At 44.4% G+C, this 22,722-nt stretch overlaps 1 protein-coding gene across 1 annotated transcript; it reads right to left on the reverse strand.

Annotated features, from left to right (window-relative positions):
* Window positions 1–378: 378 nt before the first annotated feature.
* Window positions 379–22,496, reverse strand: LOC309567874 (nicotinamide N-methyltransferase-like). The gene is made up of 3 exons (XM_082273382.1): window positions 22,273–22,496; window positions 2,623–2,830; window positions 379–959 (listed from the first exon to the last, which is right to left on the reverse strand). The coding sequence occupies exons 1-3, from the start codon at window positions 22,421–22,423 to the stop codon at window positions 521–523; spliced, it is 798 nt and encodes a 265-aa protein (XP_082129508.1). The 5' UTR covers window positions 22,424–22,496; the 3' UTR covers window positions 379–520.
* Window positions 22,497–22,722: the final 226 nt, after the last annotated feature.

Consider the following 22,722-nt stretch of genomic DNA (forward strand, 5'->3'; position numbering starts at 1 on the left):
CCTTTACTGTACCTAAATCCCCCAGCCCACGCTATACCACCACTACAATTATACAGACAAAAGAGTTCTGCCCTTTACAGACAAAAGAGTTCTGGCTACAAATTACAGCTACAAAAATTATTTCTAACAAATTGGGAGCAATAGCAAGAAGGTTGTGTACCGACTCCGCAAAATCATATGTCGTCCAGGTGACCAAACAAAGAACCAATTATACAAAAATCAGGGCATAGACACCCAAAAAAAATAGTCACCATATAATGGACCATGTGTTATTCAACCAGCCAAACATCTTTAAAGAAGTTTAAAGATGTTTGACTGGTTGAATACCGCACAGTTCAGCATATTCCTTGATATTCATAAATGCATAATGGCAAAAAAATATTTTTCATTTCAATTTGGCATAGGATTGAATTGATCATTTCTGTTCCCCGAGCTTTGTTAAATATATTAACAATTTGGAAAGCAACAGGAGAAATTACGGATTAGGACCTGGGTAGAAAAAAATCATATGTCATTTGCCCTATGAACATGGTTTACGGGCATGGACAAAGTAATAGCTATCCTCATCAGAGGTGTCCATTCCTGGTTTTTCAGTCACTGGAATGACCTTTAGTTTCACTATTTCATAGCCAGCATCCTTAAATGCCATCTTTAGTTGTTCTTTTGTAATGGTCAGAGAGGAGAATCTCTTTTGACCAACATAATAGTATGATTCGTTAAGCGCACTCTGAATTACAATGTGACCCCCTGGTTTAATGAGGCCCTTAAGATTCCTCAATGCATTGGTGTAAGATTCTACGTCTTTGCAGGCTACTTCTAAACAGAGGCAACTAATTAGGCAATCAGCTTGTGGCATCTCCACTGGGTCATATGGGTTCTTCTTCAGAGCATCACATTTCAGAACTTTTGTCACTGTTCTTCTCAGTTTTTCCTCCTTCTTCTTACAGCTCTCATTGTCACTAAAAGAGGACACCATAGCATATTATAATTGCACACATTCATAATAATCTCTATAGTAAATAGCCTCTATACCAGTGATGGTGAACCTTGACACACCAGTAGTTTTGGAACTACATTTACCATGATGCTCAACTACACTGCAAAGTGCATTAGCATCATGGGAAATGTAGTTCCAAAACATCTGGGGTGCCAAGGTTCGCCATCACTGCTACTGATTGAAAGAAACCAGGATGCCTGGCTCCAAACTAAGTTAGAATCTTTGTCTGGTTTGGCACCCTCTATTAGCACTGAATGGGAAGAGTAGGTTCCATCAATTCCATTAAAGTTCTAAAGGTGGTTATGCCACTTGCTGTGCCCTTTCCCACTCCTAAATACTTACCAGAGGCCTGTATTGATCCAGCGCTGTACCCATCTGTTGGTCTTCTCCCCTCTCTCCCCACCCTCACAAGCTTGGCTGAGATCAGCAGGAGCCATTGGCTTCTGTTGCTGTCAGTCAAATCCTGTGAGCGGGAGATGGGGCCGAGCCACACTGTATGTGTCAATGGATGCACACCAGCTCAGGATCAAGGCTGCACATCACATCTGCCCTTGCTTTTTCTATGGGGGCAGACACAGAAGAAAAGGAGCCAATATCGCTTGCAGAGGACCCGAGAAGAAGTTTGGGGCTGCTCTGTGCAATAACAATGCTTATGATTTTAATAAAAATAGCTTTAAAATCATTTTAAGTTATGGTTTAGTACCATACGTTACAATTTACATTTAAGAATGTATAAATAGTTTTCTATATTTTACTTGTGTGAACATTTTGTAGGTTTCACTTAGGTGTAAACCCCCAGAAAATGATTATGCAGGTCAGTTGCTTTTACAGCACTGCCATTTAAAGAGGAAGTAGTTTGTTTTTTGTTTTTTTTCTTACCTGGAAAGTAAAGGCATAATGTGCTAGTATGCATGCACCAGTGGCCCTTAAGGCATTATTTTCCCCCCGGTCAGCAACAGTGGGGCAACGTTCCTTCCACTGACACTGACATTGGGACACTATTCCTCCCACTGATACCAATGATGGTGCACTATTACACCCCCTCCCCCCAATATTAATCATAGGGGAATTTTTTACTCCCCCTGATGCCAGGACATTTTCTACTCACACTGGCCACAGTGCAGCCTCCCCAAAGTTTGAAGGACAGTAAACTGGCCCTATGTTTAGAAAGTTGGAGACTAAGTTAGTGGAGCCGATATGTATGGACTGGGGCTTGTGGGGACGGGCAACCTCTGTGCTATTTGGGAACAATCAGCTACAACCAAGGACCCCTACAGGGCTACACCTATTTCCACCATAACTCTGCATGGAGATAGGTGGGGGTGCATTGTGTAAAAAAAGCAGGAATGCTGCTTTTATTGCAACATACCACATCTCACCTCATGTTAGTGTATTTCACTGCACCACAGCAAAAAAGTGACATTTCAATAAAGTTGAGAAAAAAATATGCACACATTGCTGCAACAAAAAGCCTGGCCCCTACACATTGGACACTAGCCTGCCCCTGTTTTAGTAAAGTAAATATTAGGTTAGATACAATATAGTATACTATATACAAACTCATCAGAGAGAGCCGAGCTACTGTTACACAAGCACATTATCCTAAACACACAATTGTGACACACCTGTTACCTTCCAGCTCACACACAAACTTGACTATTTTAGTCCAGTCTAATGCATCAGGATCCTTCCTCAGCCACTTCTGTAGCTGTGTTCGGTTTTGCTCAAGAAAGTCGGAAGTGATGATATTGTTGAAAACTTCACAAGCAGAGAGAAGCTGATAAATTGTGGGTCCAGCTCCAAAGTCAATAAGTATGTCTCCTTTGACATTCCCTTAGAAAACAAAATACCAAGAGTGGATCTTTTTATTTAGAAACATAGAAAAGTCAAGGTGAAATCAGATTTATGATTACACTGTGGTTAATGGATAACATACTTATATGGATAACATACTTATACATGCGGTGTAGTCAGTTGGGCCCTGTGTAACAAATTCAAACCTTAATATCAGCCTACTGGATGGATTTTGTGCTTAGTCTGTTTTAAATGGTAATCTTTAACACTGCATTACCAAAGGACGGATATTTGAAAAGCACAGTAAATTAAGCAGGTTCAAAAAGAGTACATACTATATGTGCCAAAACTATTTTTAACAACATGAAACAAGAACTTAACACTGGCTGGAATTTTTTTTTCATTAACCAGTGTCCCTGTGTGACCTTCATGGTGGAGATCTATCTCCCTTTCTATATGTTTGGAATTTAGGTGTATGAATATCATGCATTGTGTCAAATGGAAATGTGACTTGACCTTTTTCCCAGCTACATCAAACTGCTATAAGCTGCTTTCCTTGTGATACTGCTCAATATTCAATTCAAAACTTATAATTTGAGACACTTCCTGGCACATGATCTTTTTCTTTTGCAGCTGAGATCTGTCTTGCTCCCTATGCCTTTGGGATCTAGCGCTAAATGTTGAAGGAATTGCCCCTCCTAGGAGATTGTCTAGCCTATAGAAAGCAAATGTTTTCAACAAGAGAGGTGGTGATTAACTGGTTGAGTGAGGAATCCACACATATACCCTTCTCTGCTATACAGACTTTGGACATCAAAATACCACTAGAATCCTAATGCTCCATTGAGCTATGTCCCTTGTGTGTGTGTAATACAGCCATCATAACCTGTAAGAGAAGGAACATAGAGTCTAGAAGGATGTGCAGAAGATAGAGTCTCTTGGACAAGAAATTTTCAGATAGTACCGACTCCTCAGAGACTCCACGCTATCTCCCTTGGATTTGTGGAGTCTTTATCCCCTCTAGCAACAAGTCACATCTAAAGTCATCCAAGTAGTGGGTCAACCATTATCTTTAACAATGCCATTGTGCCTACTATTTGCTACTATTCCTAATGTAACCTTTTAGGGTGAAAGACTATTACATACTCTGTATAGTGCAGTTTAATTGGTTATAATAACCCTGAGAATTCTCAGACAGCTCCATGGTCTCAAGTTCTAATGGGAATGGACTCTCCAAAAATGTTAATGGAAAGGATCTTCCACACAATCCAATATTCTTTGCAATCCTAGAATAAGTGGGATTCTTGGTCTTGAAGTAGTATTGCGGTTAATATTAGCTGTTGGTTTCTTTGGTTCCTCCCCCCCCTTCCAAGCCTATAATCTGTATACTCTCACTAATAGTGTGAAACTGCACTAATTCCATTGTATCTTTAGCTGCTCCCACCACAATGGATATGTCATTGCAATAAACAGATAAAGCGCTAAACTTATTCGCAAAATAAATATGCCTTAATAAACTGAACAAAAAATGTATGTGAAGAAATATATATATATATAAAACAAAAAATAAATAAAATGACAGTGCAGTCCAAGGGAATAAAGTCCACAGAATAGAAAACATATATCCCAGTGCAGTGAAAAATCACAGAACAGGGTCGTGCCACCTTCTATGTTCAATGGGAAAACCTTCCATCACTTGTAAAACTGACTGCTTACCAGAACATATGGACTCAGTTACCCATACAGGTACTGAGTCAACCACGTTTTGAATGTGTCCAGGAGTGGTACTAGAAGATTCCAAACGTTTCCACATGTAAAAACGCGATTAATCCGCTCCACGTAGATTGGTGTCAAAACAGTGCGTTGGACCACAGAGATAAAGAAAGACTCCACATAGTGTAAAACTGTATCTCCAAAATGTATTTAAAAAAAGGTAGAAAACTTACATCATTCCAAATAAACAAGTGCTTGTAACATCATCCAGTATACAAGATCATAGTGCAATGGCCTGAATGGTAAGAAATCCAACGTGTTTTGTCTTCAATGGTTTGGTTTCTTACTATTCAAGGCATTGTACTACAATCTTTCTTCATCTCTATGGTCCAACGCACTGTTTTGACACAAATCAATGTGGAGTGGATTCATTGTGTTGTTACATGTGGAAACATTTGGAATCTTCTAGTACCATTCCTGGACACATTCAAAATGTGGTTGACCCAGTACCTGTATGGGTAACTGAGTCCATATGTTCTGGTAAGCAGTCAGTTTTACAAGTGGTGGAAGGTTTTCCCATTGAGCACAGAAGGTGGCACGACCCTGTTCTGCGATTATTTACTGCACTGGGATATATTGTATGTTTTCTATTCTGTGAACTTTATTCCCTTGGACTGCACTGTCATTTTAATATTGTGGTTAATATATCTTCACATTTTTTGTTCAGTTTATTATGGGATATTTATTTTGCAATTTGGTTTAGCGCTGCACTTTCTTTGATTATCTATACTCTCACTAATAATTGGAATCTATGTCACTCTTCCCCCTACATTATCCATCTGGACCAGTGTTTCTCAAACTTTTTTAGTCAAGGCACCCTTTAAAACTATGGACAACCTCGAGGCACCCTCCAAAATAATGGACAATCATGAGGCGCTGCCATTCTAAAATGTAAAAACGGCTCTGATAGTTTTACATAACGCAGCAACATCAATACATGTAGGACACCCAACGTTAAAGGTGATCTATTCTTCCAAAGCAAATACACTTTTGCAAAGTGGTACTGACTAGTATTCCAATGTTCTTCATCTCCCTCAGTTTTTTTTTCAAGCAAGGATGATATGCAGGCAACGACATCCTCCTTATCAACTGATGATGTCATTGGTAGTTAAGAGGTTGGCAGCCAGAAGGTTGTAATGGTGCACAATGAAAACCTGTGGCTTTGTGTAACTAAAAGGCAGGTTTCATCCACCCATTGGCTTGTATACAATTTTTTTTTCCATTAAAGTTTTATTAAATTGAATCAACAACAAGCAGGTATATAAAATTGAATCAACAACGAGCAGGTATATAACGAGTACAAAGATATGGGTTCAATAAAGGAAACAAACGAGTACAGTCAGTAAGATAAATACCGGCTGAGTTACATAATGAAGAGCAAAATGGAGATACACCAAGTGTCATGATACAGCATCAATGACCAAAAAAGAATAAAAAAAACAATATTTTTACAGTTGTGAGCAGTCAATCACCTAGGTAGTGAGGGATCAAACACATGTACCACAGCGGCATGACAGTAATGGGGGGGGGGGGGCGGGGGTTTAGCCAGGTTGATCAAGCTTGCTCGCTCTGGTCAAATTGAGGGTGACGGGCATATCGATACTTCATGGGACTATCATGCAGGTGTAACCCAGAAAGTAGCGGAGACTCATTTGGAGAGAAGAAGAGGGGTAGCGAGCGGATAGGAAAGAAGTGCAAAAGACAGAGCTTGGGTAAAGTGAAAAAAGTGCGCTGATTGTAAGTGGATAAGCTGCTACCTTAGAATAATAAATATAAGATGAGTGAATAAAAATCAGGTGCGCTAACCAAATAAACATCCAATCATATGCATCAAAACATGAATGGGTGCTGTGACAAATATATAGGTGCAGGTACTGCAGTGTAAAAATGTAGTAACAAAACAGGTGCAAATCAATACATCTGAATCAAAACACCCTTGTGTAGCAAACAATAGTGTCCATCCAAATAAATGTCCAAAGACAGTCCAAATGTGATATGAACAGGTGAGTACAGGTCAGTATACAAAATTTTCCAGTGAAGAAACAATAGAACTGCACATTGTGGTTGTGATGGGGGGGGGGGGCAATGAGCGGGTGTAATTTAAGATCCTGAGGTATGTCAGAGAGTGGTAGCCAGGGTAGTAGGCATATAGGGGTCACAGACCATGAGTTTTCTAGTGCGACCGCTTTCAGCAAGGAGGGTAAGTTCCAGTTGACCAGTCTGGTGAGGACGCAGGCCGTATGATAGCTGGCCAGATCCAGAAGTCCTAGTCCTCCCTTGCGTTTGGGAGCTGTCAGATGCGAATAGTTGATTCTGGATGGGTTTATCATTCCAAATAAATCTCGAGCATTCTTTCTAGAATGTAGCGAAGAAGGACATGGGCAAGCGAATTGGGACAGTTTGGAAGAGGTAAAGTATGCGGGGGAGAATTAACATTTTGATCAAAGCCACTCTTCCGAACCATGATATCTGCAAGGACTTCCATGCTCATAGTTCGGAGCATAGGTCTGCCAGAACCGCATGGTAATTTGTTTGGTATAGGTCCGACAGGGTTTGCGGTATATGAATACCTAGGTATGCTAGTTTATCGGGGGCCCAAAGGAAGGGAAAAATGCTTTTGCATCTGTCGACCTCCTCTGGGGTTTATCTTCAGGTTTGACAAGGACAAGGTCCCCTCCAAAATCCATACCAGACCCTTATCCGAGCATGCAGCCCGAGCGAGCGGCCCCACCCCCCTGGATCATACCAGGCCACACGCCCTCAACATGGGGGGGTGTGGGTGCTTTGGGGCAGTTGGGGCTCTGCACCCCCCACCTCAAAGCACCTTGCCCCCATGTTGATGAGGACAAGGGCCTCATCCCCCACAACCCTGGCCGGTGGTTGTGGGGGTCTGCGGGCAGGGGGCTCATCGGAATCTGGAAGCCCCCTTTAACAAGGGGGCCCCCCAGATCCCGGACCCCCTCTCTATGTGAATGGGTAGGGGGTACACTGTACCCCTACCCATTCACCCCATAAAAGGCAGTGTGTGTAAATAACGACAGGAGACGTTTTGGAAAGTTTATTAAAAATCTTCATCCCGTCTTCTCCCTCTCCGGTCTTCTGCTCTTTTGCTGTCCTCTCTTCTTGTCTTCTCCTCTCCGGTCTTCTGCTCTTTTGCTGTCCGCTCTTCTTGTCTTGTCTTCTCCTCTCCTCTCAGTTCTTCTGCTCTTTTTCTTTCGGCTCTTCTTCTTCCTCCGGTCCTCCTCCGACGACGTCTCCGGCGATTATGCCGATCTCCGGTCTCTGCAGCTTATTATATAGGCATTAGGGGCGTGGCCGCCAGATGATGTCATCTGGAGACCCCACCCCCTTAGGTCACATATGACGTCATATGACACAAGGGGGCGGGGTCTCCCGATGACGTCACCTGGCGGCCACGCCCCTAATGGCTATATAATAAGCTGCAGAGACCGGCATAATCGCCGGAGACGTCGTCGGAGGAGGACCGGAGGAAGAAGAAGAGCCGACAGCAAAAGAGCAGAAGACCAGAAGACCGGAGGGAAGACAAGACAAGACAAGACAAGACAAGACAAGAAGAGCGGACAGCAAAAGAGCAGAAGACCGGAGAGGAGAAGACAAGAAGAGAGGACAGCAAAAGAGCAGAAGACCGGAGAGGGAGAAGACGGGATGAAGATTTTTAATAAACTTTCCAAAATGTCTCCTGTCGTTATTTACACACACTGCCTTTTATGGGGTGTATGGGTAGGGGTACAGTGTACCCCATACCCATTCACATAGGGAGGGGGTCCGGGATCTGGGGGGCCCCCTTGTTAAAGGGGGCTTCCAGATTCTGATGAGCCCCCTGCCTGCAGACCCCCACAACCACCGGCCAGGGTTGTGGGGGATGAGGCCCTTGTGCTCATCAACATGGGGGCAAGGTGCTTTGAGGCCCCAAAGCACCCACACCCCCCCCATGTTGAGGGCGTGTGGCCTGGTATGATCCAGGGGGGGTGGGGCCGCTCGCTCGTCCCCTCCCCTTTCCTGGCATGCCGGGCTGCATGCTCGGATAAGGGCCTGGTTTGGAACCTGGGGGGAACCCCACGCCGTTTTTTTCCCCTCAAGATTCTCACAGCGCAAGTCGCGCCGCAAGTCGGATCATCCTGATCCGACTTGCGGTGCGACTTCCATTCAAATCAATAGGCTCCCATAGGGAACCATTGATTTTCAATGGAAGAAAAAAAAAACGTATAACGTGGCTTAACGCACGTTAAGCAACGTTATTCAGCCTTTAGCAGCGTCAGACGTTTTTACAGCTTGACGCTGCAGCTCCAGAACGCACAGTTCCTGGGTTTTTTTTGGAGCTGTAAAACGTCTATGCCACTTGGAGCTCCTAAAAGATCTATGTGTTCATGAGGCCATAGAATAACATGGATGGGCGTTCTGAAGCTACAAAAAAAAAAACGTCTGACGCTGCTAACAGCAGCTCCAAAAACGTCCAGTGTGCATGAGGCCTAAAATGTAAAGAAAATAATTTATTTAAAAATAAGTGAATAACACAAATGTAAAACGCACCTTCAGAAAACTACAACTGTGTAAATCAAACCAGATAACCAAACAATAGTGACACATAACCAACAACTGCTCAATAGGGATGATCGAACCTTTCAAAAGTTCGGTTCGACCAGAACACCCGAACTTCCCAAACGTTCAGCCCGGATTTCAGAACCCCATTGAAATCAATGGGACCCAAACTTTGGTAATCAAAAAACACCATTTTGAAGCCCTAAAACCCAATAAATGCCCCTAAAAAGTGCCTAGGGTTCTGGGTCATGCCCCAGGGACTATTAATCACCCAAAAAAAAGTTCTTAAAAATTGTCGTTTTTGATAGAGAGACAATTATTGAAAAAATTATTGAAAAAAAAAAATGAGATTTCTTTGGATTTAGTGTCTGGGGAGTCTAAAAAGTGTACCTGTGAAGTTTCAGCTCTGTAGCATGTCCAGAACCATAAAAAAAAGTTTGTTTGTATTAGAATTAATATAGAACAGGGATATGGCTCCGCTATTTTCACACCTTGCGGGTTTTGTAGCAAGCGTTTTTTTGGTCATTTTTTGGGGGACTTTGGAGGCAGGCATTACATCAGAACTTCTGTGTAGGGGTATATATACAGTGGGTACGGAAAGTATTCAGACCCCCTTAAATTTTTCACTCTATGTTATATTGCAGCCATTTGCTAAAATCATTTAAGTTCATTCTTCTTCCTCATGAATGTACACATAGCACCCCATGGAAATAACGCCCAGGTGTGTTTTTGCAGCTGGCGTTTTTTTGGACATTTTTTTGGGGTCTTTGGAGGCAGGCAAAACATCTGAACTTCTGTATAGGGGTATATATACACACACACTTATATGTATTTATACACATACACACATATAGGTGTGATAGCAGAGAAGCCATATGGGTGTTAATTATTTCATTAGCGCAACCATAGGTTTCTGCTACTTTCACACCTATATATGTGTATGTGTATATATACATACATGGGTGTGTGTATATATACCCCTACACAGAAGTTCAGATGTTATGCCTGCCTCCAAAGACGCCCCAAAAAATGGCCAAAAAAACGCCAGCTACAAAAACGCCCAGGTGTGTTTTTGCAGCTGGCGTTTTTTTTGGGCATTTTTTTGGGGTCTTTGGAGGCAGGCAAAACATCTGAACTTCTGTATAGGGGTATATATATACACACACACTTATATGTATTTATACACATATATAGGTGTGATAGCAGAGAAGCCATATTGGTGTTAATTATTTCATTAGCGCAACCATAGGTTTCTGCTACTTTCACACCTATATATGTGTATGTGTATGTATATATACCCATACACAGAAGTTCAGGATGTCATGCCTGACTCCAAACATGTCCTCAAAAAAGCCCTATAAAAGCCTGCAGCAAAAATCAGGGAGACAGGCGAGAAGCCATATCACTGTTCTGTAAGTGACCTAAGAGAAACAATCTTTTCTCTATAGCGGTCACCCTGACATGGAAGTGTTTTGTCACCCTGCCATAGCAGTCAGAGTCAGTTAACCCTACACTACACTACGGTCCCCTTACACTTAACACTTTCCCTACAGAAACTAGATTATTAAATCTAACTATAGTGGAAAACAGCACCCCAACTACACTAGATACAGTGGGTACGGAAAGTATTCAGACCCCCTTAAATTTTTCGCTCTTTGTTATATTGCAGCCAGTTGCTAAAATCATTTAAGTTCATTCTTCTTCCTCATGAATGTACACATAGCACCCCATACTGACAAAAAAACACAGAATTGTTGACATTGTTGCAGATTTATTAAAAAAGAAAAACTGAAATATCACATGGTCCTAAGTAGTCAGACCCTTTGCTCAGTATTTAGTAGAAGCCCCCTTTTGATCTAATACAGCCAGGAGTCTTTTTGGGAAAGATGCAACAAGTCTTTCACACCTGGATTTGGGGATCCTCTGCCATTCCTCCTTGCAGATCCTCTCCAGTTCTGTCAGGTTGGATGGTAAACGTTGGTGGACAGCCATTTTTAGGTCTCTCCAGAGATGCTCAATTGGGTTCAAGTCAGGGCTCTGGCTGGGCCATTCAAGAACAGTCACGGAGTTGTTGTGAAGCCACTCCTTCATTATTTTAGCTGTGTGCCTAGGGTCATTGTCTTGTTGGAAGGTAAACCTTCTGCCCAGTCTGAGGTCCAGAGCACTCTGAAGAAGGTTTTTGTCCAGGATATCCCTGTACTTGGCCGCATTCATCTTTCCCTCGATTGCAACCAGTCGTCCTGTCCCTGCAGCTGAAAAACACCCCCACAGCATGATGCTGCCACCACCATGCTTCACTGTTGGGACTGTATTGGACAGGTGATGAGCAGTGCCTGGTTTTCTCCACACATACTGCTTAGAATTAAGGCCAAATAGTTCTATTTTGGTCTCATCAGACCAGAGAATCTTATTTCTCACCATCTTGGAGTCCTTCAGGTGTTTTTTAGCAAACTCCATGCGGGCTTTCATGTGTCTTACACTGAGGAGAGGCTTCCGTCGGGCCACTCTGCCATAAAGCCCCGACTGGTGGAGGGCTGCAGTTATGGTTGACTTTCTACAACTTTCTCCCATCTCCTGACTGCATCTCTGGAGCTCAGCCACAGTGATCTTTGGGTTCTTCTTTACCTCTCTCACCAAGGCTCTTCTCCCCTGATAGCTCAGTTTGGCGGCCAGCTCTAGGAAGGGTTCTGGTCGTCCCAAACGTCTTCCATTTGAGGATTATGGAGGCCACTGTGCTCTTAGGAACGTTAAGTGCAGCAGAAATCTTTTTGTAACCTTGGCCAGATCTGTGCCTTGAGAGTGGGGGAAAAAGAGATTGGACTTTATAGGCACCAATGTAAAATGATATGTTCTTTATTAGAAAAATTTTTTACAAAAACACATACATAATAAACCACAAAAAGAGGGGACATATAAAAAGAGCAACATGTCATATACATTAATAATTGCAGTATGGCGGCAGAGCCTACAAAAAGTAGTACCAGTTACATAGCCTTATCAGATATTGATTATTATACAGTGTTCACAAGTGATACAAGGAAGACCTGTATTCATGAGGCGGCCCTGGAGAAGGGATGACCGTCTCCAAAGGGTCGTCTGTATATAATAGACACAGATGTTAGGTTGAATCCCAGCTGCTCTACATGTTTCGCTTAACCTATTAAGCTTCTTCTGGAGCATATGGTAAAGACAAACATCTGCATAGAGACAAAGCATTAACAATGAATGTTTTTATGTAAGGACACAACGTTTACATTTTTAAACAAACACAAAACAAGACAAGTTGTTATACAGTCATGACTGAGTAGATCTAATAGTCAGTCAGCATATAATTGCATTCTAAGGCTGCATGCCATACCCTTGTCACAGCAGAGAACCAGGAGAAAAATGAGTAAGAAAAATGAAAATAAGAAAGCCGGGTGGCAAGGAAGGAAGGAAGGGAAGGGGGAAGTGAACTGGGGAAAGGAGAAAAAGAGAGAAACAGGAAAGGTGAGAAGGATAAAGGAGAGAGAGAAAAGAAAAAAGGGTTTGAAAAGAAAAGAAAGGAGCCTGAGCGTTTAGGAGTGCTAGCCATGCCCAGAGACATAGAGCCAGACGTAGGGACCAAGGCTTGGTATTAAAGTAGACTGGGGTATAACCGGAAAAGATGAGCAAAACAGCAACAATATACTAAACAAAGTACGTACCTGAAAAAAGATATTACAGGTGAAAGAACTTTCTGATGAATCATGCCATAAAGGCTGGAAAGGGTAATAACGAGGGGGATCGGTACGCTGCAGTTAGTAAGCAGGCACCTGGACCTGTACCATAGGTTTAATACTATGAATGTCAATTTTATTGTCTTGGAGATTATACCCCGTGACCCCAGGGGCGGCGATTGGAATCAGCGTATCCTCCAGAGGGAATCCCTCTGGATTGAGCGTCTGAATGCCAACGTCCGCCCAGGGCTCAACGAGGCGCACTCCTATAAATGCTTTCTATAAAGGACCAACAGCACTGTTGGTTCGTGCATGACTAGCAGCGCTATTTATCCCCTCTTTATATATGTCTTTCTCCTTTTTGTTCTCTCCCTGGCCCTTTCTTTCTTCCTTCCCCCCTTCTTTTTCCCCCCCTTCTTTCCTACCTTCCCTTTTTTCCCCCCCTTTCCCCCCCCCCCCCGTGTTTCCCCCCCCCCCCCCCTCCCCTCTTTTCATTTTGGTTCAACTGGTTCAAAGCTTCAGACATTACTGTTGGATACACCCAGCACTATTATCCAATATCATGTATTTCATTGTGATCATTATGAATGTTTATATGGATCGATCGCACCATACCCATGTGCCTATGACAGCACTGTCCAACACATGGTCATGCGGGCTTTCGATCCATTATATGTGACATGTATCTAGTTAGGATTCATTGATACTTGCAAGTGCCCCGTTTCTCCCAGGTTAGACTAACGGCGCACTTGTCAGATATATTTTTGATTTTTCACCACCTTTTTAGTTCTTGTCGGGGGTCCTTCTCTGCTTCTCTTCCCCCGGTCTCTATTTATGTTATACTTTTCTCTATCTCCACTTTTTTGCTTTACCCCAGCATTCTCTCTTCATCTATTTTTTCTAGGAAGGCGCCGTGCGTGTGGGGGTGTGTGCACACCATCCCCGCTGACTGCTCGGAGCCGACGTACGGCCGGGTAACCACGCCCAGCGGTTGACTGCCTATGGGCGTTCCCGCTGGCGTGGATAGGAGGAGGCGTTGTGGGTCAGCTGACCCACAAGAGCTTCCCCCCCCGTGTCATGACGCGGCCAGTTGTTTGCTGGGTCACCATGGTGACGCCTATGGCCCGCGCATGCGCGGGAAACACCGGCCGGGGTTGATGACGTCACATGTCTGACTCATCACCCGGGACCACTGCCTTCAAATAGAGCGCGGCACTCGCTCTAAAAACATGGCGGTATCCCCATCCGGGGGGGTGCATACACGGTCGCTGCAGTGTCAGGATCCATAGCCTTAACATACCATTGGTAAGACTACATGATTTGTTGAACAACTATTCTCTTACATGGCGCTCTACTGTGCTTATTATTCCTAACCTTTACAGGTCCATTGGCATGTGAGCTTTTTGTCTCACCGGTCCGTGTTTTGGGTCTATAGGCTGGGGCTTTTCTCCCCACTTGGTCGCCACACATGATTTCTCTATGGGACCATACCCTCCATAGTAACAAGCCAATATTTTGCTTTATATGTATGTGAGTATTATTCATCAACTCCTTTATTTCTGCTTTATCACAGCTTGGTGTTTATGGCCACCCATTATAGTGGGGATGCCTAATTTTCATCTTAGGCACCTTAACCTCCATCTCTAGCTTACCGATGCATGTTATTATATTCTTTTGGAAAATTTTTTTTTTCTCTCTTTACCTACCACCATTACTCTTATTAAGTAATATGTATAACATTAACTCTGGCATTAACTTGGGGTTTTTCTTAAACTATATCCATCTAGTTACACGGAGGTGAAGTGCTGGACAACTATCCTCATCCTAATTTTCCCTTCAAAGTGATTTATTTTCAATCATTGTATATCATACTTATTACACCATTTATTTTAGGCTACTCCAAGCTTTATATCCTATGATAGTTTGGACGTTTCTACCTGGCTCCTTTTTCTAACTGCAGCGTACCGATCCCCCTCGTTATTACCCTTTCCAGCCTTTATGGCATGATTCATCAGAAAGTTCTTTCACCTGTAATATCTTTTTTCAGGTACGTACTTTGTTTAGTATATTGTTGCTGTTTTGCTCATCTTTCCGGTTATACCCCAGTCTACTTTAATACCAAGCCTTGGTCCCTACGTCTGGCTCTATGTCTCTGGGCATGGCTAGCACTCCTAAACGCTCAGGCTCCTTTCTTTTCTTTTCAAACCCTTTTTTCTTTTCTCTCTCTCCTTTATCCTTCTCACCTTTCCTGTTTCTCTCTTTTTCTCCTTTCCCCAGTTCACTTCCCCCTTCCCTTCCTTCCTTCCTTGCCACCCGGCTTTCTTATTTTCATTTTTCTTACTCATTTTTCTCCTGGTTCTCTGCTGTGACAAGGGTATGGCATGCAGCCTTAGAATGCAATTATATGCTGACTGACTATTAGATCTACTCAGTCATGACTGTATAACAACTTGTCTTGTTTTGTGTTTGTTTAAAAATGTAAACGTTGTGTCCTTACATAAAAACATTCATTGTTAATGCTTTGTCTCTATGCAGATGTTTGTCTTTACCATATGCTCCAGAAGAAGCTTAATAGGTTAAGCGAAACATGTAGAGCAGCTGGGATTCAACCTAACATCTGTGTCTATTATATACAGACGACCCTTTGGAGACGGTCATCCCTTCTCCAGGGCCGCCTCATGAATACAGGTCTTCCTTGTATCACTTGTGAACACTGTATAATAATCAATATCTGATAAGGCTATGTAACTGGTACTACTTTTTGTAGGCTCTGCCGCCATACTGCAATTATTAATGTATATGACATGTTGCTCTTTTTATATGTCCCCCCTTTTTGTGGTTTATTATGTATGTGTTTTTGTAAAAAATTTTTCTAATAAAGAACATATCATTTTACATTGGTGCCTATAAAGTCCAATCTCTTTTTCCCCCACTCTCAATTCTGTTAACTAGGATGTGGCACTTTTTAGTTACTTTTTCTTTGGTGCGCCTAGACATCCTGCGACCTAGGAGCGCACATATCTAATTATTCCAGATCTGTGCCTTGCCACAATTCTGTCTCTGAGCTCTGCAGGCAGTTCCTTTGACCTCATGATTCTCATTTGCTCTGACATGCATTGTGATCTGGAAGGTCTTATATAGACAGATGTGTGGCTTTCCTAATCAAGTCCAATCAGTATAATCAAACACAGCTGGACTCAAATGAAGGTGTAGAACCATCTCAAGGATGATCAGAAGAAATGGAAAGCATCTGAGTTAAATATATGAGTGTCACAGCAAAGGGTCTGAATACTTAGGACCATGTGATATTTCAGTTTTTCTTTTTTAATAAATCTGCAACAATGTCAACAATTCTGTGTTTTTCTGTCAGTATGGGGTGCTATGTGTACATTCATGAGGAAGAAGAATGAACTTAAATGATTTTAGCAAATGGCTGCAATATAACAAAGAGTGAAAAATTTAAGGGGGTCTGAATACTTTCCGTACCCACTGTATCCCTTTCCTCACACTAAAAATTGCTAAATGACACTTTGTAGCAGAAGTAACAGAACTGCATCCACTCTCTTCCACAGCCCTGTATTACAATGCTAGGAATTTGGCAGGGCTATCTTATATACTGGGGGGCGTATTCACTAATGATTGGCCTATGGACCCCCTAGTCACTCCAAACACATTCCTAGCATTCTCCTGCCCCCTCAATTGGCTTTTACTGATGGTTCTGGTCCAATCACGGGCTTTTAAAGCCCAGTTCCTGTCCCATTGCATTTTGGTCGGTTCTGGTTGCTGAATTCCGAACTTTTCCAGCAAAAAGTTTGGAATTCGGCCGAACCTCGAACAGCCAATGTTCAGGTCGAACCGAATTGTTCGATCATCCCTACTGCTCAAACCAAATATATACAGAAAACAGGATAAACAAATTGTAATTGTAACAGAGCCGGGGTCATACACGGGAGATCAAGCAGAGGGAGCTGGGAACAAGACAGAACAGGGAGAGGGTTGCAGGAAGTAAGCAGGGAGGGAGGAATCAGGCTGCAGGGTCAGGATGCAGGGACACAGGAACGCAGGTCAGGAGTACATGGAGACAACAGCAAGGCAGTGAGGAAGAGCATGCACAGGGTTTAAATACACTTCCTGCAACCAGCATCAGGTGACTGATTGCATGAGATGTCAGCTTCTGGCTGCTGAGAGACACCCGCTGGGGGACACTGGAACTGCAGCCTATGGATCTGGGAGCTACAGTGCCACCAGCAGGTGAGCTCTTTCCTGACAAGTATGGGGGATAATGGGCATCCCTGCCTCGTGCCATTCGTTAGGCTGAAGGCGTCCGACAGATGGCCATTTACTTTAACCCTAGCAGTTTGGTTGGTATACAAAGCCCGAATGCTACCAAGCCCGAATGCTAGACAACATTCGTGGTAAAAGACCAATGGATTCCAGAGTGGCCATCAGTTAATCCCAGGCCACCCTGTTGAACGCCTTCTCAGCGTCTAAAGAAAGGAAGAAGCCTGGTCTGTTGCGGGAAGTGAGCCAATGATGTATATTCAAGGCCTTCGTGTTATTGTCCCTTGCCTCCCTTCCCGGGACAAAACCCACCTGGTCTATGGAAATGAGAGAGGCAAGAAGGGGAGTAGTCTATTTGCAAGTATCTTGGCGTAGAGCTTAATGTCCACATTAAGCAAAGATATAGGTCGGTAATTCGCAGCCATGTATTCATCCTTACCTTCCTTGGGGATCACCTTTATGTGTGCCTCTTGCAAAGAAGGGGAGTGGTGGGGGGAGTCAGCAAGTGTCCTAATAGCCCGTAGGAAATGGGGCTTGAGGACGGTAGAAAAGGTCTGGTAATATTGGAGTTTGAGGTTGTCCGACCCAGGGCTTTTGTCCGGTTTCATCTCCTTGATTGCCATATCGAGCTCCTCTTCAAAAATGGGGGTCTCGAGGTCTAGAGCCTCGGAGTGGGAAATTGGCGAAGATCCAAAGTTAAGAAAGTGTCTAGTTGGGTTTTCCTAATCTGGTGTGGGACCGGAAGATTTCGGGCATCTTGCAGGTTATAAAGGGAGTTATAAAAGGCTTTGAATTGCTTGGTTATAGCATTGTTAGAACAATGCTTGAACCCAGCAGAGTCCCTGATGAAGTGGACTTTAGAGGTTTTCCTGCGGGCGCGAGTCAAGTAAGTGTCTGCTCTTGTTGCCTTGTTCATAAAAGATCTTTTGGCGTAAAACACATTGCCGGTGGTTCTGTTTACCGAGGATGTTGCCCAATCTGACCCTCATCTCGGTCAGTTCCTCTACAGTCGATGCAGCCATGGAGCGTTTGTGAGACTTTTCCAGTTCCCGTAGTCAGGCGTAAAGAGACTATCAGGGATTGGCACGCTTTCTTGAGGAACGCAGAGACGCAGAGAGGGATAGGAATTCACCCCGTGTGACGCACTTGTGGGCTTCCTATTGAGTCAGGGGGCGTTATTGATAAGGAAGTAGTCGTCGTGCAGTTTGGAGTTCAGCTTCGCTACCGTCGCTGTGTCCCTCAACAAGGAAGAATTAAGTCTCCATGCTTGACTGTGGGCAAGACACACTTGTCTTTGTACTCTTCACCTGGTTGCCGCCACACACGCTTGACACCATCTGAACCAAATGGGTTTATCTTGGTCTCATCAAACCACAAGACATGGTTCCAGTAAGCCATGTCCTTAGTCTGCTTGTCTTCACCAAACAGTTTATGGGCTTTCTTATGCATCATCTTTAGAAGAGGCTTCCTTCTGGGAAGACAGCCATGCAGACCAATTTGATGCAGTGTGCGGCGTATGGTCTGAGCACTGACAGCAACAATTCTTTTTTTCAGATCCTTTAGAGAGTTCTTTGCCATGAGGTGCCATGTTGAACTTCCTGACCAGGATGAGAGTGTGAGAACACATAATTTAACACACCTGCTCCCCATTAACACCTGAGACCTTGAAACACTAATGAGTCAAGTGACACCAGGGAGGGAATATGGCTAATTGGGCCCAATTTGCACATTTTCACTTATGGGTGTAATCACTTTTGTTGCCAGCGGTTTAGACATTAATGGCTTTGTGTTATTTTGAGGCGAAAGCAAATTTAAACTGTTGTACAAGCTGTACACTCACTACTTTATATTGTAGCAAATTGTAATTTCTTCAGTGTTGTCACCAGTGGCGGCCAGCCGATAGGGGGCGCAGGGGCGCTGCCCCCCCCCCCCCCCAAAAAAAAAAAAAAGATTAAAAAAAAAAAATGGTTCAATTTCTGCCCACTAGGGGCGCCGGACCTAGTGGTGGGTATGGAGGGGGGGGGGATTTTTGACCCCACCTGCGGCGGGCAGAGGCACCGATTGGCAGCCTTCTGGGGGTCATCGGGGCGCAGAGCAATGCGCCCAGACACCCCCCACTTTGCTGATGTCCGGGCTGTGATTGGTCCAGACTCCAGCCTGGACCAATCACAGGAGGACATGGACCTGGTGACGTGACGCGTGTGGGCGGGGCACCGCCCCGGTGTCACAATCACCTTCTGTTCCCGCCCCCCGGTGCAGAGAGGAGAGGAGAGCGAGAGCCGCTCAGCCACGTGACTCGTGAGGACTGACTGAGGCGGAGTCGGAAGGAAGTTCGTTCCCGGCCGTTCGCAGAGAGTACTCCGCAGCACTCAGCAGCAGCCGGTAACGGTAAGTGATGCCTTAGGGGTGGCCCGGCCCGCACCGCACACTGTCCTGTCAGCTCAGTTCTGGTGCTATGAAGGGGGCACGCACGCACGCTGGTCTTTCTCTGCAATACATGCTCGTCACTGTGCATTGATGGCCTGATGGGGGACAGCTGGTCAGTGGTCACTGTGCATTGATGGGGGACATGCTGGTCATGGTTACTGTGCATTGATGGCCTGATGGGGGACATGCTGGTCAGTGGTCACTGTGCATTGATGGGGGACATGCTGGTCATGGTCACTGTGCATTGATGGGGGACAGGCTGGACACGGTCACTGTGCATTGATGGGGGACAGGCTGGACACTGTGCATTGATGGGGACAGGCTGGACACTGTGCATTGATGGGGGACAGGCTGGACACTGTGCATTGATGGGGGACAGGCTGGACACTGTGCATTGATGGGGGACAGGCTGGACACTGTGCATTGATGGGGGACAGGCTGGACACTGTGCATTGATGGGGGACAGGCTGGACACTGTGCATTGATGGGGGACATGCTGGACACTGTGCATTGATGGGGGACATGCTGGACACTGTGCATTGATGGGGGACATGCTGGTCAATCTTGAACCAACCTAATGATTGTTTGTTAAGTCATGCAATTTTTTACAGCGTTTTTTGCCGCAAAGCAATGCCTATTACATTTTTCTGTTTGCGCCCCCTAAAAAATTTTGAGCACCAGCCGCCACTGGTTGTCACATGAAAAGATTTAATAAAAAATTTACAAAAGTGTGAGGGGTGTACTCACTTTTGTGAGATACTGTGTGTGTATATATATATACGCACACACACATTCATATACATATACATCTACATACTCACACACAGGTATCTTCAACCTCCTCCTTATCCTAGCCAGGTATGTCAGAATACGAGGCGGTTCGCAGAGTCGTGGGAACGAGAACAAAGGAGCCGACACATCAAGTGGCTCCTTCAGGTTTAATGACTACGTGTATACAGTGGCGTAGCGTGGGCTGTCAGCGCCCGGGGCAAGGCAAGTAATTTGCGCCCCCTAACCTGCAGACTTTTAGCACTCCCTGAGTCCCTTCCTACGATAGTACTGACCAGCCTGATTCCTATACTGACCTACCTGTCCACTACGCTAACATACCTGATTCCTGTACTGGCCACTACACTGACCTACCGGTTCACGACACTGACCCTTACACTGACCTACCTGATTCCTCACTGCCCACTACACTACACTGTCCACTACACTGACCATTAAACTACACTAAAATATCTACTACTCTACACTGTTCACTACAGTGTCCACTACACGACACTTTCCAATACACTACACTGTCCACTATACTACCCACTACACTACACTATACTGACCACTACAGCTACACTACACTGACCACTACACTTCACTAACCACTACACTACACTGTCCACTGCACTACACTACACTGTACACTACCCTACACTGTCCACTACACCACACTAACTATATTGTCCACTAAACTACACTACCCTACACTGTCCACTACACTATACTACCCACTACACTGTCCACTACACTAAACTTTCAACTACACTGACCACTACACTGCCCTAACCACTATATTGTCCACTAAACTACACTACCCTACACTGTCCACTACACCACACCTTCCAATACTCTACATTGTCCACTATACTACCCACTACACTACATTGTCCACTACACTACCCACTACACTACACTGTCCACTACACTACACTACCCACTACACTACACTACACTACACTGACCACTGCACTACACTAACCACTGCACTGTCCACTACACTACACTGTCCACTACACTACCCACTACACTACACTGCCCACTACACTACCCACTACGCTACACTGCCCACTACACTACCCACTACACTACACTTCACTATGCTGTCCACTACACTACACTACACAGTCCACTACACTGTCCACTACACTATGCTGTTCACTACACTACAGAGTCCACTACACTATGCTGTCCACTACACTACGCTGTCCACTACCCACTAAACTACACTACACTGTCCACTACAATACACTGTCCATAACACTACACTGTCCACTACACTACCCTTTCCACTACACTACTACTACCCACTAAACTACACTGCACTGTTAACTACGCCTCCTCCCCAGGCTGTGTCTAGTCCTGCAGCCAGCAAAATGACTTACCTGTTTTCATGATCCATCCGCTCTGACACATGGTGAAGACAATCCCTTACAGGGGGCAGGTCAGGGAGGATTGTGAGAGCTTAGAGGAGGCGGGACAGACGGAGGCACATGCAGAGCTGACTTAGAAGACAGCGAGGCGGGCTCCAGAAGCGTGGCGGGGGGCTCTGCCACTGGCCAGCCCCGCTGCCGCACATGACAATGTTGGCCCAATCACAGAGCGCCGGCCGGCCATCGTTTAGCCTGAAGATGGCAGCGGCTGGAGTAACACGCTAGGAAGAATTTCTAAAGTTTGCTAGAGTGACACTGGTGTGGGATGCGCCCCCCCCAAATGTTGCGCCCGGTGCGGTCGGCCCCCCCTGCACCCCCCACGCTACGCCACTGCGTGTATAACCACAAATGGAACTATTTTTTTTCCCCCTAAAATCTAGTTTTAAAATCATTTTTCTAGGAATATCACACTTTTCACTGAAATTAGAGTAATCCATTTCAAGAGCCTGCACAACTGTGCAAGACTGAAGAGCAGGATGGAGGATGTGTGACAATTCTTGCAGCAATAAGGCAAATAAAGCAGTCAGTTGTTTACCTGAAGTAAAAGTTTCATGAAGATTCTGCAATGCAAAATCAAGCCATTCTCCAGTTATAGTTCCTTCTTCAGGGTGATAGTATGTTCTGTAGTAATCCACAGGGTCAAACTCATCAATGTAGGTTTGGGATGATGTGAACGGAGTCTCCATGCTGATCTATCTTTACTCTAGGAGAGTAAAGGAAGCTTGATTTTGGTAATTGCAGTGCACTGCAACTAAAGCAAGAAATGTCAGTTGTGTTAAGAAGGAGGGATAAAAGGATCCAGCTCAACCTCAAATAATGTGTCATTGGGGGAGGAATTACTTTAGATTAACCCCCACTGACCCAACAATCTCTCACAAGTGTATTAACTAGTGAGGGTGTCTTCTAGGCTAACTGCAACATAGTTACATAGTTTGTGAGGTTGAAAAAAGACATCAGTCCATCCAGTTCAACCTATGATGTGTGT

The sequence above is a fragment of the Pelophylax lessonae genome (assembly GCF_965119305.1).
Source record: "Pelophylax lessonae genome assembly, chromosome: 12".
Classification (NCBI taxonomy): domain Eukaryota; kingdom Metazoa; phylum Chordata; class Amphibia; order Anura; family Ranidae; genus Pelophylax; species Pelophylax lessonae.

Coding starts and splice junctions, on each gene's coding strand:
- LOC309567874 (XM_082273382.1), bottom strand. CDS start 22,423: ATGGAGACTCCGTTCACATCATCCCAAACCTACATTGATGAGTTTGAC. Junction 2,831..22,272: donor TCATGAAACTTTTACTTCAG/GTAAACAACTGA, acceptor TTGTTTTCTAAG/GGAATGTCAAAGGAGACATA. Junction 960..2,622: donor TGTGAGCTGGAAGGTAACAG/GTGTGTCACAAT, acceptor GTCCTCTTTTAG/TGACAATGAGAGCTGTAAGA.